At 44.4% G+C, this 14,257-nt stretch overlaps 1 protein-coding gene across 3 annotated transcripts in view; it reads right to left on the reverse strand.

Annotated features, from left to right (window-relative positions):
* Window positions 1–1,912: 1,912 nt before the first annotated feature.
* TRAF5 (TNF receptor associated factor 5) overlaps window positions 1,913–14,257 on the reverse strand; it is a 41,528-nt gene continuing 29,183 nt past the window's right edge. For all 3 annotated transcript variants that reach the window (XM_081122003.1, XM_081122002.1, XM_081122004.1), the window contains 7 exons: window positions 13,119–13,283; window positions 12,390–12,467; window positions 11,983–12,057; window positions 10,861–10,953; window positions 7,111–7,251; window positions 5,531–5,699; window positions 1,913–4,369 (listed from right to left, as the gene is read on the reverse strand). In XM_081122003.1, coding sequence (XP_080978129.1) covers window positions 3,792–4,369; window positions 5,531–5,699; window positions 7,111–7,251; window positions 10,861–10,953; window positions 11,983–12,057; window positions 12,390–12,467; window positions 13,119–13,283 — 1,299 coding nt within the window. In that variant the 3' untranslated portion in view covers window positions 1,913–3,791. The remainder of the gene's footprint in view (window positions 4,370–5,530; window positions 5,700–7,110; window positions 7,252–10,860; window positions 10,954–11,982; window positions 12,058–12,389; window positions 12,468–13,118; window positions 13,284–14,257) is intronic.

The raw sequence follows: 14,257 nt of genomic DNA on the forward strand, positions 1-14,257 counted from the left end.
GGAAAAGAGCATCAAAGGGGCTTCAAGTCACAATCCCAACAGGTCCCATAGGTTCATAAACCATTTTCTCTTTTCTTTAATTCTCCCAATCCTTATGTGGAGTGGTGCAGTCTTTTCATATATTTTGCTCCTAGGGTTCTCTCTCGAAATCCTTCCTGCCCGTTGTTTCATTTTGCATCACAAACATTCAGAACTGGCCTGAGAGATACAATTTCAGGGGTGGTGGTGGTGGTGTTGAGAGGCAAAGTCTTCACCAGACAGGGGAGACTGGGAACATTTACACATTGATCATTTTGGTTCACCACTTGTTGACTCCAGATTATAAGTTTTATGAGGACAGGGACAGTATCTGTTCCATTTGCACCTAACACAAAATCTGACAAATGCATAGTCAATTTATACTTGTTTTCTAGGGGGGCGGGGGGGAGTTCACTAACTGAGGTAAAGACAAGGAAATATATAGCACAGAGCAGGGACTCTTGGCCTAGAGAAGGTAGGGCAGGGTGTGCAGTGAGTAGTGCTGGTTTAGGAGGGCCTCCTGGAGGAAGTGAGGCCAAAGCAGGATCTTAAAGGGCAAGAATTCACCAAAGAAGGAGGTGAGGGCAGAGAAGAACATTCCGGGAGAAGTGTGTCACAAGCACAAACGGCAAACAGCTTGGTGTGCTATTGCTAAATGAGGAGCAGAACTGTCAGGAGGTGAGGCTGGGGGCCAGAGGTCGGCATGTCAGGCCTTGTTCGCCACACCAAGGAGGCAGGGCTTTGTCCTATGGGTGATGGAGCCAGTGGGTGGGGTGGAGAGTCATTCTCAGATTTTCATTTAGAGAAGTTACCGTGTGGCAGTGTGAGGCTGGATCTGAAAGAGGTGAAAGAAAAAAGTGGAATAATTGTGTAGCAAAAAAAATGTAGGCTGCAATAGGGTAGTTGTAGGCAGTAGGGATAAGTAGTTAGGAATGACTTTTAAAAGTTATCTGGGGCTCATACTGGCAGAACTGGGTAGGTGACTGGATAGGGACAGTGAGGGAGGAATCTAGAATAGCGTCCAAACTTCTCAGTTGGATGCTGATACCATCAAAGGGGGTAGAATACACAGGAGGAGTCAGAGGTTGGCAGTGCTGGGAAGAGTGGGAAGATTCCCAGTTCAGTTATGGTGACACTGACTTTAAAGTCCCTGTAGGACTTCTAAGTTTAGACGGTCAGCAGGTACTTGGCTATATGAGTCTGCAGCTTAAGCAAAGGCCAAGGTCAGAGATACAGACCGAGGAGGGAGCAGCACGGGGGTGGAAACTGAGTTCAAGTCAGCTGTGGGGTGCCCAGGAACAGTTGTCCTCAGGGTGGCATTTGGTCCTGTGGACATTCCTTTCCCACCTCCCTGTACTTCCCTTACCTCTGACCATTCCTTCTTCAAATGCTTTGTAGGCTCCTCTCACTGGGCACATCTATCAGAGCTTTATCTCCAGCCCAGAATTCTTATGTAAGAGTAAGACCCACGTGTCCAACCACTTTCTAAGAGAAAAGAGGTAGTTGGCGGTGTGGACGGATTGCCACAAAAGGTTGGTGGCTCTCGGTCCTATTTACTTGCATCTAAGGTTGGCACTATGAATTGAACTTGGCTGTGACCATCTCTGAAAGCATCAAATTTGGAGATCAGGGGTTAGAATGTAGATCCGTTAATATGCATTAATATGTACCCCACCTCCCCACCCTACTTTAATCCTGCACATATCTTTCTCAAGGTTAACTCCCCTATTATGCCTAGTGTGTTGTTTTCTTTTCACCAGGAATTGCTATCAAACCAAACGAGATAAAAATTAAATCTTACTGATATAGATTAAAAATGATTTCATATTACAAAAGAGGAAAAATAGTTTACATGGGTCTACTTCTTTAAAACAAAAATTACGACTCTTATTTTGTGGTAAAGGAGTGCTTTTTACTCTAGAATACCTTGTTCTGTGATCAGTGTTTCAATGAGGAAGGGACTCTGAACTCGTAAGCAAACCATGCCATGACGTATACTTTTATGTAGACAAGTTGGTTAAAACACAAAACCAGTATTTTGATAAATTCACTTTAAAATGTTTTTCACTTCAACTACTTAAAACTAGTTACAACAATATGAACTTCCACTCCCCAGGAGTACAGAGGGTGATCTTGGACTTGATGAGAAACACTGAAAACACACGCAGAGAATCACCTGTGTGGTCTAGAGAAGGGCTTCCTGAGTTTGTCCTGATGTGTTGACCATCCGCTGTACCAGAGTTCACCAGCAGCTACAGTGTAGTTCTTGAGTATATTTCTATTGGGAACCTACTTCTTTGAATTTAATCCTTTGGGATGAGTCTTTAGCATCTTGAAAATTTCACAGAAGAGATTAAGGAAGTTTCAGTTACTCCAGAAGCCACTGGTATAAATCATGCTTCTTCTATTGGTTAGCTGTTCAGAAGTTGTAAGGTGCATGGCCACTGCCCGAATGAGCTGTGCTGCGTGGCCCTCAGCCCATGGCATCTGTCCTAGCAGGATCAAGGAGGCCAGGCCAAGTGTGAGTAATGCTCAGTTGCACAACAGTGAATCAGGGCTCAGGTAAGTTGGGTATTTTTTGTAAACCTCCGGCTTATCAAGAGTCAGAAGGACTCATCTCAACTTGTACACACCCCCTCAGATCCAAACGGATAGATGCATTAGAAGATAATAATTTTTTCACAGAGTACTCAGGACTTTGACAAGAAAAGTCACAAGTTTATATAAATGCCCACTTTCATACCAATTTATGAATTCAAAATTTTCTCAAAAAGAACAGGAGATACTGTTTTTAGCAATCAGTTTTGGATGGGAGTGCTTCTGACACTCATAGGAAATTGTAATGATGTCTTCCCTAGGTTTTAAATTCCTCTTATCCATTTATGACACTTTCTCCATCATATACTAAATTCTGCCCATCCTAACATTAATGTCCTATTATTACCAAAATATCTTTAAATTATTTGCGTACATACACATATATACATTAAGCTAAACCCTATTAAACTCTTAATATTTGACTGTTTTTGATCTATGAAAACAGTTTTTCATATGGCTGAACCTAATAACATCTGGACTTTGGTTGGATGTTTATATTTCCTTACATACATGCTATGTTGTAGTTCCTTCTGTACTTTAGCAGGAAGAATGAAGATACTCTCGTCACCAGGTCTCATGCAGCCTTGCAAAACTGTGTCTGCTGACTACTGGTGAATTTCATGAAAATATTTAGAGGTATAGTAATTTAGTATCTGACCAAAAAAAAAAATCTGTTCCAATTGGACATACTGTCTTTGTAAGTACACCACCCCTCTGCTGATCTGGAACAACCTACCCCAAAAAATGGCTTCTGCAGGTGTATAGTCAAGACTAGAACCAGCGGAACAAAAATACCAATGCGTTTTCAATTGGGAATTCCACATCAGTGTCCTCAATAACACCAAACACAGAGTGCCTGCCTACCCTGAGACCCCATCTAAGCACCAGTAAAAGAACTTGCCCCAGAACGTGCTTTTAAGAAACTCACCATCTTTCAAGAGATAGAAAAATATAAATAACAAGAGGATATCCTAAGCACTTTAAGTTTCAAACTGGGACAGGGTGAAATGTAAAAAGAAGACAGCACTTAGGAAGTTTTAAACTGACTTCAAACACTAAGGGCAAAAAGCCAAGTACAAACGTGTACTGAGTTGAAATTCAGTCCCCGTGCTCACCAAAGGCTTCCTCCACGCGTCTGGACCAAAGAAGTCCCTTTTCCACCCCAGAAATAGCGACTAGAGATCCTCCAGGTCAGTTAGATCCACGGCCACTTTCAAGAACATGGTGTCGTCCTTAATGTAGGTGTTCTTGGCGTTCTCCAAGGTGGAGTGAGCCACGAAGCGCGGACAGCCGGAGGCAATGTTCATCTCCCCGTCGGGCCTTTTAAAGCTGCTGCTGTTGGGGTCGGCCTTGAAGGTCTCCGTGATGTGGTTCTTCTTGCCGCTCTGGTCCAAAAGCATCAGGGTGACCCTCTGCCTGAACGGCCACTGCAACAGGGAGTCGAACTCCCCCCGCATCACCACGAAGTACAGCGACAGGTGCGTCCCCTTGCCGGCCCCGTCCCCGTTCAGGTAGGCCCTGGCGCACAGCCGGTAGCCGCAGCGGCTGGTGTAGAAGGGCTGGCTGAAGACCGACACCGTGTGCCCATCCTGCGCCTCCTTTTTCTTCGCCCTGTAGTCGGTCACCTTCCAGATGAGCTTCCCGTTGTAGCAGGCACCTTCCAGCAGCTTAAACCGCTCTTCGTTTTTATTCAGCTGCGCTTTGTGAATGTTGATGTGGGCATCGTGCTTGCTCGTCTCGCCTTCCAAAACAACTGCAAAGAGAAACAGACACTGTAGGCCTGGGCTGTCTTTACAGTTTGCCCAAGCTGCAATTTTGTTACCCGCAAACAAGCAACACAACTCTGACATCCTAAAGGAGAAGTGACTTCAGTGTCCACCAATGGGCCATTCGTGCTGATGACATCAGCTCGGTGAATCTCGTGTCGTGGCGAGAGTGGCACCAAGCACACTCGAATGCGCCCTCCAGCTGAGGCTCGCCCGCGTGAAGGGACGACACACGCTCAGCATTCAGCTAGGGTGTGCTGGGGGGGACCCACGGGTTTCAACCCGGATGCTTTTAAACAGCCACACCCTTTTGCATCTCTCTGCACACGCAGACCTTGCTTTACTGCAACTTTTTTTGTTGTGCTTTGCAAGGCATTGCTGTCGTTACAAACCGAAGGTCTGTGGCTACCCTGTGGTGAGCAAGTCTATTGGCACCATCTTCTCAGCAGCATTTGCTCCCTGCTGGTGTCTGTGTCCCATTTTGGGAATTCTCGCAATATTTCAAACTTTTTCACTGCATTTGTTGTGATCTGTGATCGGTGATCTTTGATGTTACTAGGGCAAGACCCTCCACCAGCAAAAAGATTCCAACTCACTGAAGGCTCAGATGATGATTAGCATTTCTTAGCGATACAGTACTCTTTAGTTAAGGCATGTACATTGTTTTTTTTCAGACAACTCCATTGCACACTTAATAGACTGCAGTAGAGTGTAAATATAATCTTTATATGCACTGGGAAACGAAAAAAATCTGTGACCCACTTTATTGTGATACTTGCTTCATTGCAGCGGTCTGGAAGCAAACCCACAATATCTCTGACGGATGCTTCTACTTGAAACAGTGTTCCCGCCACATCTCTTTCTTAGCTTTCTCATTATTTCCCACTCAGTTAAAAACCGTCATTCCCTTGTTCCTGGAATTGCCTGGTCTTCTTCTACCCATTGCCTCTTCCGGCCCCCATTCATGGCTCTTCATAGTTTTTGTCTGAGTAGCCAGAATATCATGCTCCTCTGTTTCACAGCCACCAGGTTCGACCATAGTTTATCCTGGACAGCTGTGACTCTCCACCTGGCCAGGTATTGGCTTGTTTCATAAACACATGCAGACATACGAGTCACCAGAAGGGAATACAAAATATTAGACATACCTAATCTCTGATCACTGCTTTCTAGCAGGGCAATTTTCTGTTTCACTGTATCAATCGCTTCCACCAAAGGCCTCAGGTCAAATTTATTTTGCTGCTGGTTTGCCACTTGTAATAACTGACGCACTTGAGCTTCTAGCCAAGCCGACTTGTCAATGTGACTGGCAAGAACCTTTCAGTACAAAACGGATATTAATATCTTAGCAAATGAATACCTTATCTTAGTAATTCATTGAGATTACATTTTTCAACTCAGACATTTCACATTTAATTAATCAACTAGTGAAATGAAAACTACACAGTCCACAACAGAAAGTTCAACAAGGGCGCAGAGAGATCAGTCACCTGTACCTTCCCCCTCCTCTCTATCCCAGGTCCTGCTCCAAAGCTTTGAACTTCTCCGCCTGATTTTTACTCCCCTCTCAGTGTCTGTCCACTTGGTTCTCCAACCTAGCTTTAGATCTACCTCTGTTCTCGGGCTGTCTCTCCTCTTACCTTATCGCTGCCTTCTCCTCTTCGAAGCTACTCTCCTGATTCACCTCTGCTCTGCTAGAAGGCAGGGAATGAACTGGAAGTCAGCTCCCCTGTTCTGGCCTAAGCACGACAGGTGGAACACAAGTGCCCTAAGATGATGCCTGAACTTCCGATTGCTCTCTTTAGATGAAGGATATTAAATAAAACTACAACTATGTTTCTCCTCCACCCTGCCCCTCACTGCCTTAATTCTGACTGCTCACTGTGTTAGAAAAAGATCAGAACTGAGAGAGTAACTTATAACGCATTTCCTTTTCTCTAAACACGTGTGTGTGTGTGTGCGTGTGCACACACACACACACACACACACACGTAGTGTGCTGACAAAGTATGCACACTATATGGCCTGCATCATCTTGGATCCAAATTGCAAAAATATTGCCCACACCACATATCTTGAAATTTTTTTTAGTATGAATTTTATAATCATAATAAAGACATTATGCATTAAGAATCTGTTCATAGTATTTCATGATTTGCAAATAATTTTTGCTATATTTGAGAGGCGTTTAAAGCATTTTCTTCCCAAGGGAATTAATAGTTTCCCTCGATTGAACTTCCCTCCACCTGATTTGCAGAACTATAGATGTCCTCAGTGGCTCTGAACTCAAGTGACTAATATCTGCCCAAAGTTAATGAAAACCCTAACTGCCAGAAATGACACAAAAGTATTGTACCCATGTTAAATTTACGGATATTGCTAAATGTACTAGGGTTATGTAAAAGGAGATCTTTATTCTCACAAAACACATCCTGAAGTATGTAGGAGTAAAACGCCGTACGATATGTGACTTATTCTCAAATGGTGCAGAAAGGTCAAAGGGGGAGAGAGATGAATGAATGGAGACGAATGATGAAGCCAAAGGGACAATGTACTGACAACGGGTGAGTGTGGCTGGAGAACATACAGGAGCTCTCTGCACTATCTTATTCTAGCAGCTTTTCTGTACATTTGAAGTTATTTCCATTTAAAAAGTTATAAGAGAAACCCTCACTGCAAATTAACTGAAGGCTAAATCTTGGCTATGAACAGAAAGGTCATTTCTCACCTGGATGTTTGAAAGGAAGCTTCCATTTTTGCCGAATAGCTGCGCGACCTGCTTAAACTCCTTTTCGAATTTCTTTACAGTTTCCGCTAGCTCCTGGATTTTACTTTCTTTCCGTTCTAGGCTCTTATATAAGTCGGAAATCTAATAACAGGAATGTGAATGAGATCATTTAAAGGCACTCAAACAAATTAAAATAAATGTAGTTCTAGGAAAATTTTGTAGGTAAGAAAGTGTTTCTAGGAAAACTGTATATATATTATATATCACATATATATATTTCTAGGAAAATATTTACAAGTAGATTTCTATATAACGCTAGGAAAATAGTTGCAGGTGCTCTGAAAGACACCTGATCCCCAGGTTTCTCGTCAGCCTTTTCTAACCCGCTAAGATGGTTCATCTAATGATAGTGACATCACTTGGCTGAATTTACTGAACTGGTTCACTTCATTCACTCCGTAGGTACTTGTTAAACAACCCCAGTGCTGATCACCATACCACCTTAGATGTCACGTGCATAGTACTGACAGTAATAGCTGAAATTTGCTGAATGTCTACCATACCCTTATAACTCATTACCTCTTTTATTCTCAAAGGACCCTGTGAGTTGGGTATGAATATCAGTCCCATTTTACAGATGATGAAACAAAGGCAGAGAATTTAAGTAATCTGCCCAGCATAGAGCTAGCCAGGGGTAGGCAAAATGTGCCACTCCCTCAGAATTTGTAATCTATTTGAAAGAAATAACCAAAAATCTAAGAGTGACCCTAGACAACTCTTCTCTCATCCTCACACCCACTCATTCAGCAATACTTGCCAGCTTTAACTCCTAACACACCACAAAACAAAACAACTCTTACATCCATTTCTCATTTCATCTCATCTTGGTTCATACTCATTTCAACCTTCCTAACTTCCCTCCTGGACAGTTACAACAGCGCCCAACCGGTCCTACACTCTCCCTCACACACGTACCAGAAAGGAAGCCTTACGGGAGTGGGGGCTGGCATGGATCCCACAGGCCACTGCAACCCCAGCAACTGGCCTGGCGCCTGGCACCAGTAGGTGCTTGATAAATATTTGTTGAACGAATGAATGCTCTCCTTGTCTTTAGTTTTCTTTTCCTCCAATGCATACTCCATACGGTGTCCACAATACTCTGAAGAGACAGATCTGGTCTTGTCACCCCCACTTACCTATCTCCAGTGGCCTTTTACAGGCCATCCAAGGCCCTACAGGTCTGGGCCTCGTGCCCACTCAGGTTTCACATGGGCGCTGCCCAGTGCGACTACATAACTTCTATTTCCCATCAGGCCTTGCTCTCTGACGCTGCCCCCTCCGTCTAGAAAGTACTGCTTCCTAAGCCTCCGCTCAAGAGCACATCTTCTCAGAACTATATTTCCTCACTAGGACCACCTACCTAGGCCACTCTCAAGTTCCATGGCACCCGGATCATAATCTAGTGTATAACTTACCCTCATTGCTCTTACTGCCTTTTTTTTTTTTTTTGGTTAGTGAAGTCCTTTTTTCCTTCACTAAATTATTGAGGCTACATCTCATTTCTTTACCCCCAAAGCCTCACACAGTGCCTGGCACACAGAGGACATCTGATACATGTTTTATGAGTGAATGCACAAAGAGTTTGCAACAACCATCTGATCTCTGACCCAGGATCCTCTATTAGGACTCCTAGAGCTGACTTCCACCTACACACCAGACATATCTCCCTGAACAAAGGCAAACTCAGGAGTCTCCCAATCCTCACATCTAACATGTTCCTGAACATTACCATGTCCCTTGCCTTCTAAGCTCACAGCATCCCAGTCCAACCTCTGAATGTTTCCCAATGCCCTCTTTCCATCCCCACTGACGCAGCCTTGGGTGATCCATGACCATGACCATGACCACGACCACGACCACGACCACGACCACGACCATCACCATGACCATGACCATGACCACGACCACGACCACGACCACGACCATGACCATGACCATCACCTGCTCCAGCATCTTGCCTCCACCTAATATTGAAATGCTTAAATTCCACACACTGTGCTAAGAGCTTAAATATGCTTTCTCATTTAACCCTCACCACAACCCCATTTTACAAACGAGGAAACTGGGGAAGAGACAAGTTAAGCAGCATCCCCAAACTCACATGACTGGTGTGGAGCCAGTCCTGGAACCCAGGCACTCTGGCACCAGACCCCTTGCTCATCAGTTTCCAAGCTCTACTGCTGCACTGTCTAGTTCATTGCAATGCCCTTCTGCCTGGTCCTGCTGCTCCTCTTCCTCTCCTCTCCCTCTCCCCATCTTCCATGCTACCGCCTGCTGTCTTACTCTCTAAAACCAAACAGACAATTAGCCGGCCAAGTATGTTTTCAATTTAAAAGCCTCCATTAGCTCCCTATTATTGATAAGCATTAGTTCAAGTTTTTAGCCCTTAAATCCTTTTTGATATAAGACAGAATATTAATGAATAAAAAATAATTGAATGCACAGTGTTAAAAAATATCTTAGCTTACATGGAAGGCCATTGCAATCTGGATCCAACAGACCAGACTCCAACCATTCCCTGTCTCACACTCGGTGTCTCTCCACCCCATAAGCACATTTCCTTGAACCATCGGCCTCTCTCTTGCTTCCCCGCCGTGGCGCAAACTTCTCCTTCTGGAATGTCCTCTTTCCACAACATTTTAACCGACAGACCTCCTCTTCCTTCAACTGATTGAGCCCAGACACGGGGTACCCTCACAGCATGTCCCGTGAGGCACAGCAACATACCTGTTTATATTTTTTTGAGTTCTGCAAGGATAAAGGCTGCGCCTCCCTCAACTCAGTGTCCCTAGCAACTAACACTGAACCTGACAGATGGGAGGTCTGTTCAATGAGCAAATGGATGAATGAAGCAACGGTACAGGAAGAACTTGGGAATGGCTACTAGGCAGCATGGCTTCTACCGAAGTTACAGTTTAATCAGTCTTTCTAATGTCCTCCAGGATCTGACCCTAGAACTCGCACACCACTTTAATCTGGAATCACACATCATAAAATAATCTGAGGTAGAAAATTCCAGCTCCCTGTCTGCAGATGGATGGTTTTCTTCCCTATGTGGGCTTGAAAAGTCTGATCCTCTGAGATGTTCTAACAAAACAATTAACTTTTATAATAATTACTCAATAAAATCAGCACTTGCGCACATACTTTCACTTGATAACTGCAACTCAGTGAAATAAATATGTAGGTATGTATTTATCAGGTTGCAAAGCTTCTTCAAGGCAAGAGTTAGGACTTACTACGAAATATACAAAACCCATAGTGCCTAGAACAGACTCTCAACTGTTGTTTCATGGTAATATAAATTTAATTTTAACACATCAGACATCTACTAAGCACCTAGTAGGTGCCAGTTATTATTAACCAAATGGTGTGTGGAGAGGCTACAGACAAGCAGTATGGTATCTCATGGAGAGCACAAGACTATGGGGACATGGGTTGGAGATCGAATCCTGACACAAGCCACAAACACATCAAAATCTCCTTGAGTGTAGTTACTTCCTCTGTTGAATGAGGATCTCAAAGGCATCTTCCACTTCTAATAGCCTATGGTCCTATGACTCTGTCTGGCCACTTAGTAGAAAAAGACCTACCCCCAGTCGGCTTACACCGAAGCAGAATGCGGAGAACTGCAGATCCCAGCAGCTCTGCCACCTCCCTTTTGACCTGACCCCTTGAATACTTACTTACCTGCTCTTCTAACTGGAAGTTCTTTTCTAAGACGAGAAGCATGTGGTCCCGCAAGGCTGAGTGCTCATGCTGCTGCAGGCTCCCCCGTTTACCCTTCGGTATGAAGAGAAAAATATGTCAGGCTGTTGAAAGTCTCCCCAAACGAGCATGGTGGTGGGATACTCCACCGAAGCAGAACTCTGTAGTCTCTGCTTACTTGTCTCAAGGTGGGTTACAGAAAAAATAGCCCCGCCAGTTCCCTTTTCCAAGATTCTACAGTACCCATGAGACAATTTTAAACTCATAGAGACAGAGAATCAGTCCACTATCAAAATTCTCAACACTGATTTCCTTCCTTGCCCTGGGAATAATATGTGACTGTGGGTTAAATGTGGTTATTACCATCTTTCAGCTATTCCCATATAAAACCTGTCTCCCAGGTGAATTAGCTCCAGATCAGTTCTAAGCCTAGGTTAGTTCTCCCTCTGACCAAGCACATTTCGATTCTTCTATCACTGCCCTGCTATCATAGGCCAAAGGTATGCAACCTAATTGTAATCCCAACCCAAGCAAATTTGCTGCCCTCATAATCATTGCAAAGTGCCTAAATTACTAATAAAAACAAACCTTTAGGGATTCTGAGTGATCCATGGATTCTAAGCAAACATGTGTCATCAATTTCCCTTCTGTTTAGGGCTGGTCCCTTGTCCAGAGAGTAATTCCCTTCCCCAGCTCTGATACTGATTAAGTTCTGGAACACAACCCAAGTGGAAGTTTGGGCCTAACTATAAAGAAGTTCCCTTTCAGAGCTAGAAAGCAAGTTTGTATTTCATGCACTAAAAAGGTAAGCCCCCTACCCTTTTTAGAGCAAAGACAAATAAATATTCAGCAGACACATGTATATATTTATATATGCAAACATAAATATATAAGTATAAATACACATTTACTTATATATTATATATGTTACATATCTCCTGCTGGTTCCATGTCTCTGGTGAACCCTGACCAATACAATTGCCAGCCATAAAATTCTCATAAGTGAATGTCCTTTTGCATCCCAGACGGAATCAGGGTACAAGGAACTCACCCAGTGAATTACACAGTAGAATGTAGAGGCAGAAACAAAAAGGCACTCCATACCTTCACAGGACAGCCATAGTGCTTGAAAGGACAGTCTTGTTCCGTTTCAGGACACATGGCAAGGTGTTCGTTCACCTATGAAATGGACAGCCTCATGCTACAGAAAGTCATCAGCAACTCGCCCCCTGTCCGGTGTGACTGCAGCAAGCAGGGAGCCAAGGCTGGCTTGGGGAGAGGGGCGGGCACAGGAGAAGGAAAAGGCCACGCTAAGGCCCGGTGGAGGGAGCGCTATGGCGAAAACAGAGGCCAATTCTCAGGGAAAAGGGAAGGGCAGACAGAGACTCGGTTATCATGGGTGTCACTTAAGCCTCGGGCCTTTGCCTAGGCGATTTTGTCAGACACACAGCATCATGATTGCTAAAACTTTATCTTACGTAAGGTCTACTGAGAGAATTATTTATAGTTACCTCAGTTCTGGGAATAATCTGCAGGCACTTGTTGGGACAAGAGACGGGGTACTCGGGACACAAGTTTTGCTCATGATTCTGAAACGGAAAAAAATGTGATAAAACAAAACTGCCCTGCTCTCAAGGGTTCCCTTTTATGCCTGCAGTGTTTATGCATATGTCTCTTTGGGGATCTATTTATGTGGCTTACCATCTACAGGAAGGTATGGCCTAGTTCCAGAACGGATTATATATAGATGGCTGCTTTCTTAGTATAAAGGAATTCAACTACATTCAATTTTCCAATTACTCCAAAAGAAAGTCAGAGGGCACAGGACTCATAGAGGGCAGACTGCGGGAGTCATCAGTATGGCTCCTTTGGCACAGGTAAGAGGTGTCCATGCTTTCGTTTTAGGCCCACATCCAACCTCTCGGGTCAGATCACAGCATCCCGAGGACAGACACTATCGCCACCTCCTGTGACCCAGCACTAGCATCACTCCTTGCACACACCCTCAGCAGGTGCTCAAACAGTATTTTTGCCAAGAATAAACGAATATGGTCCGACCGACAAGAAGGCTTTTTGTCTTTTACAGAACTTCTCTCACACATTTATTCTTTAGACCTAGTATTTCTGTACAAGAATGCATCCAGAAAGGTGCTTCCAGTAGCCCACCTGGTTCACTCTGATCGCTCAAGCAGAATTTAGCCCCATAAAGGTGATGAATCTTGTTTTGTGTGTTTTTTTACCTGTAGATCGATTACTACCACATCCTTTTTGCAATAAAGGCATTTTTCCTCTCGAAACTGGCAGTCTGCGCTCAAGTGCTCTTTCAGATCTTTCCGAAGGACAGGTTGACGGCAGCTCTCATTGGAACACTGCACAGTTTGAAATAGGCACTGCTGCAGGTGGTCCTGCAACGCAAAACAGGGGGGCTGGAAGGGTGGCGCCCGGAAGGCCCAGTGAGAGGCCAGGGGCCTCTCAGCACCTGCGGGGCAGGGAAGGGCAACGTGCCTTCGGGCCCTGGGCGGAGGCCACCCGCCTCTGCCGAGCACAGGCCTGCTGGGACCCGGGCTGCGAAAGCCAGCCTTGCCTCGTGGGAGTCAGGAGGACGGGGGAACATGGTAAGGAAAGAGGCATAACGAGTTTATTTTCGATTTTCTAGGAACCGGCTCATAGTCTCAGGTTGGTTCTTGGATATTTCCTTAGGCTTGCCAGTGAATTTCCCAGATCTTCCAGGACAGTTTTACTCCTTTTGGGCACTCTTTATTCCCACCCCAGCACCAAGTCCTGACCTGCAGGTGGTAAAGGCCAGCAGGACAGAGGGGAAAGAGGGAAGAAAATATGGGATTATAGGAAGAAAAGGGAAGGAGAGGAAGCTGGCCCAGAAGTGGTCATGAAAAGGAGGCAGAGGGAATACAGGATCCCAGACCCAAGGGGAGCTGAGAAGGGCCAGTCTTGTAAGGTCAGGAAATGTTTTCAACTAGAATATAAGAGGATAGTGATATAAATAGTGTTCATTCCAGTTGTCTTCACATTAGAGATTTATGGAAACAGGCATCTTTTAAGAGCACCTTTGAATGACTATAAGTTACTGTGATTCTGACAAGTTATCAAAATCCTAACAAGCCTGTCTCCCCGAAAAATCCTTTCAAACAGGGCTGGCAAGCTATGGCCCTTGGGCCAACCTGGCCTGCTACTTGCTTTTGTAAATAAAGTTTGACTGGAATAGAGCCACATACCTAGTTGTTCTCATATGGTGTGTGGCTGGTTTCCCTCTAAGATGGGAAAGTTGAGCAGTTGTGACAGAGACTGTGCGGCCTACAGAGTCTAAAATATTTACTGTCTGGTTCTTGACAGAAACAATTTGCTGACCCCTTCTCTGAAG

This window comes from Miniopterus schreibersii (assembly GCF_964146895.1).
Source record: "Miniopterus schreibersii genome assembly, chromosome: 19".
Lineage (NCBI taxonomy): Eukaryota > Metazoa > Chordata > Mammalia > Chiroptera > Miniopteridae > Miniopterus > Miniopterus schreibersii.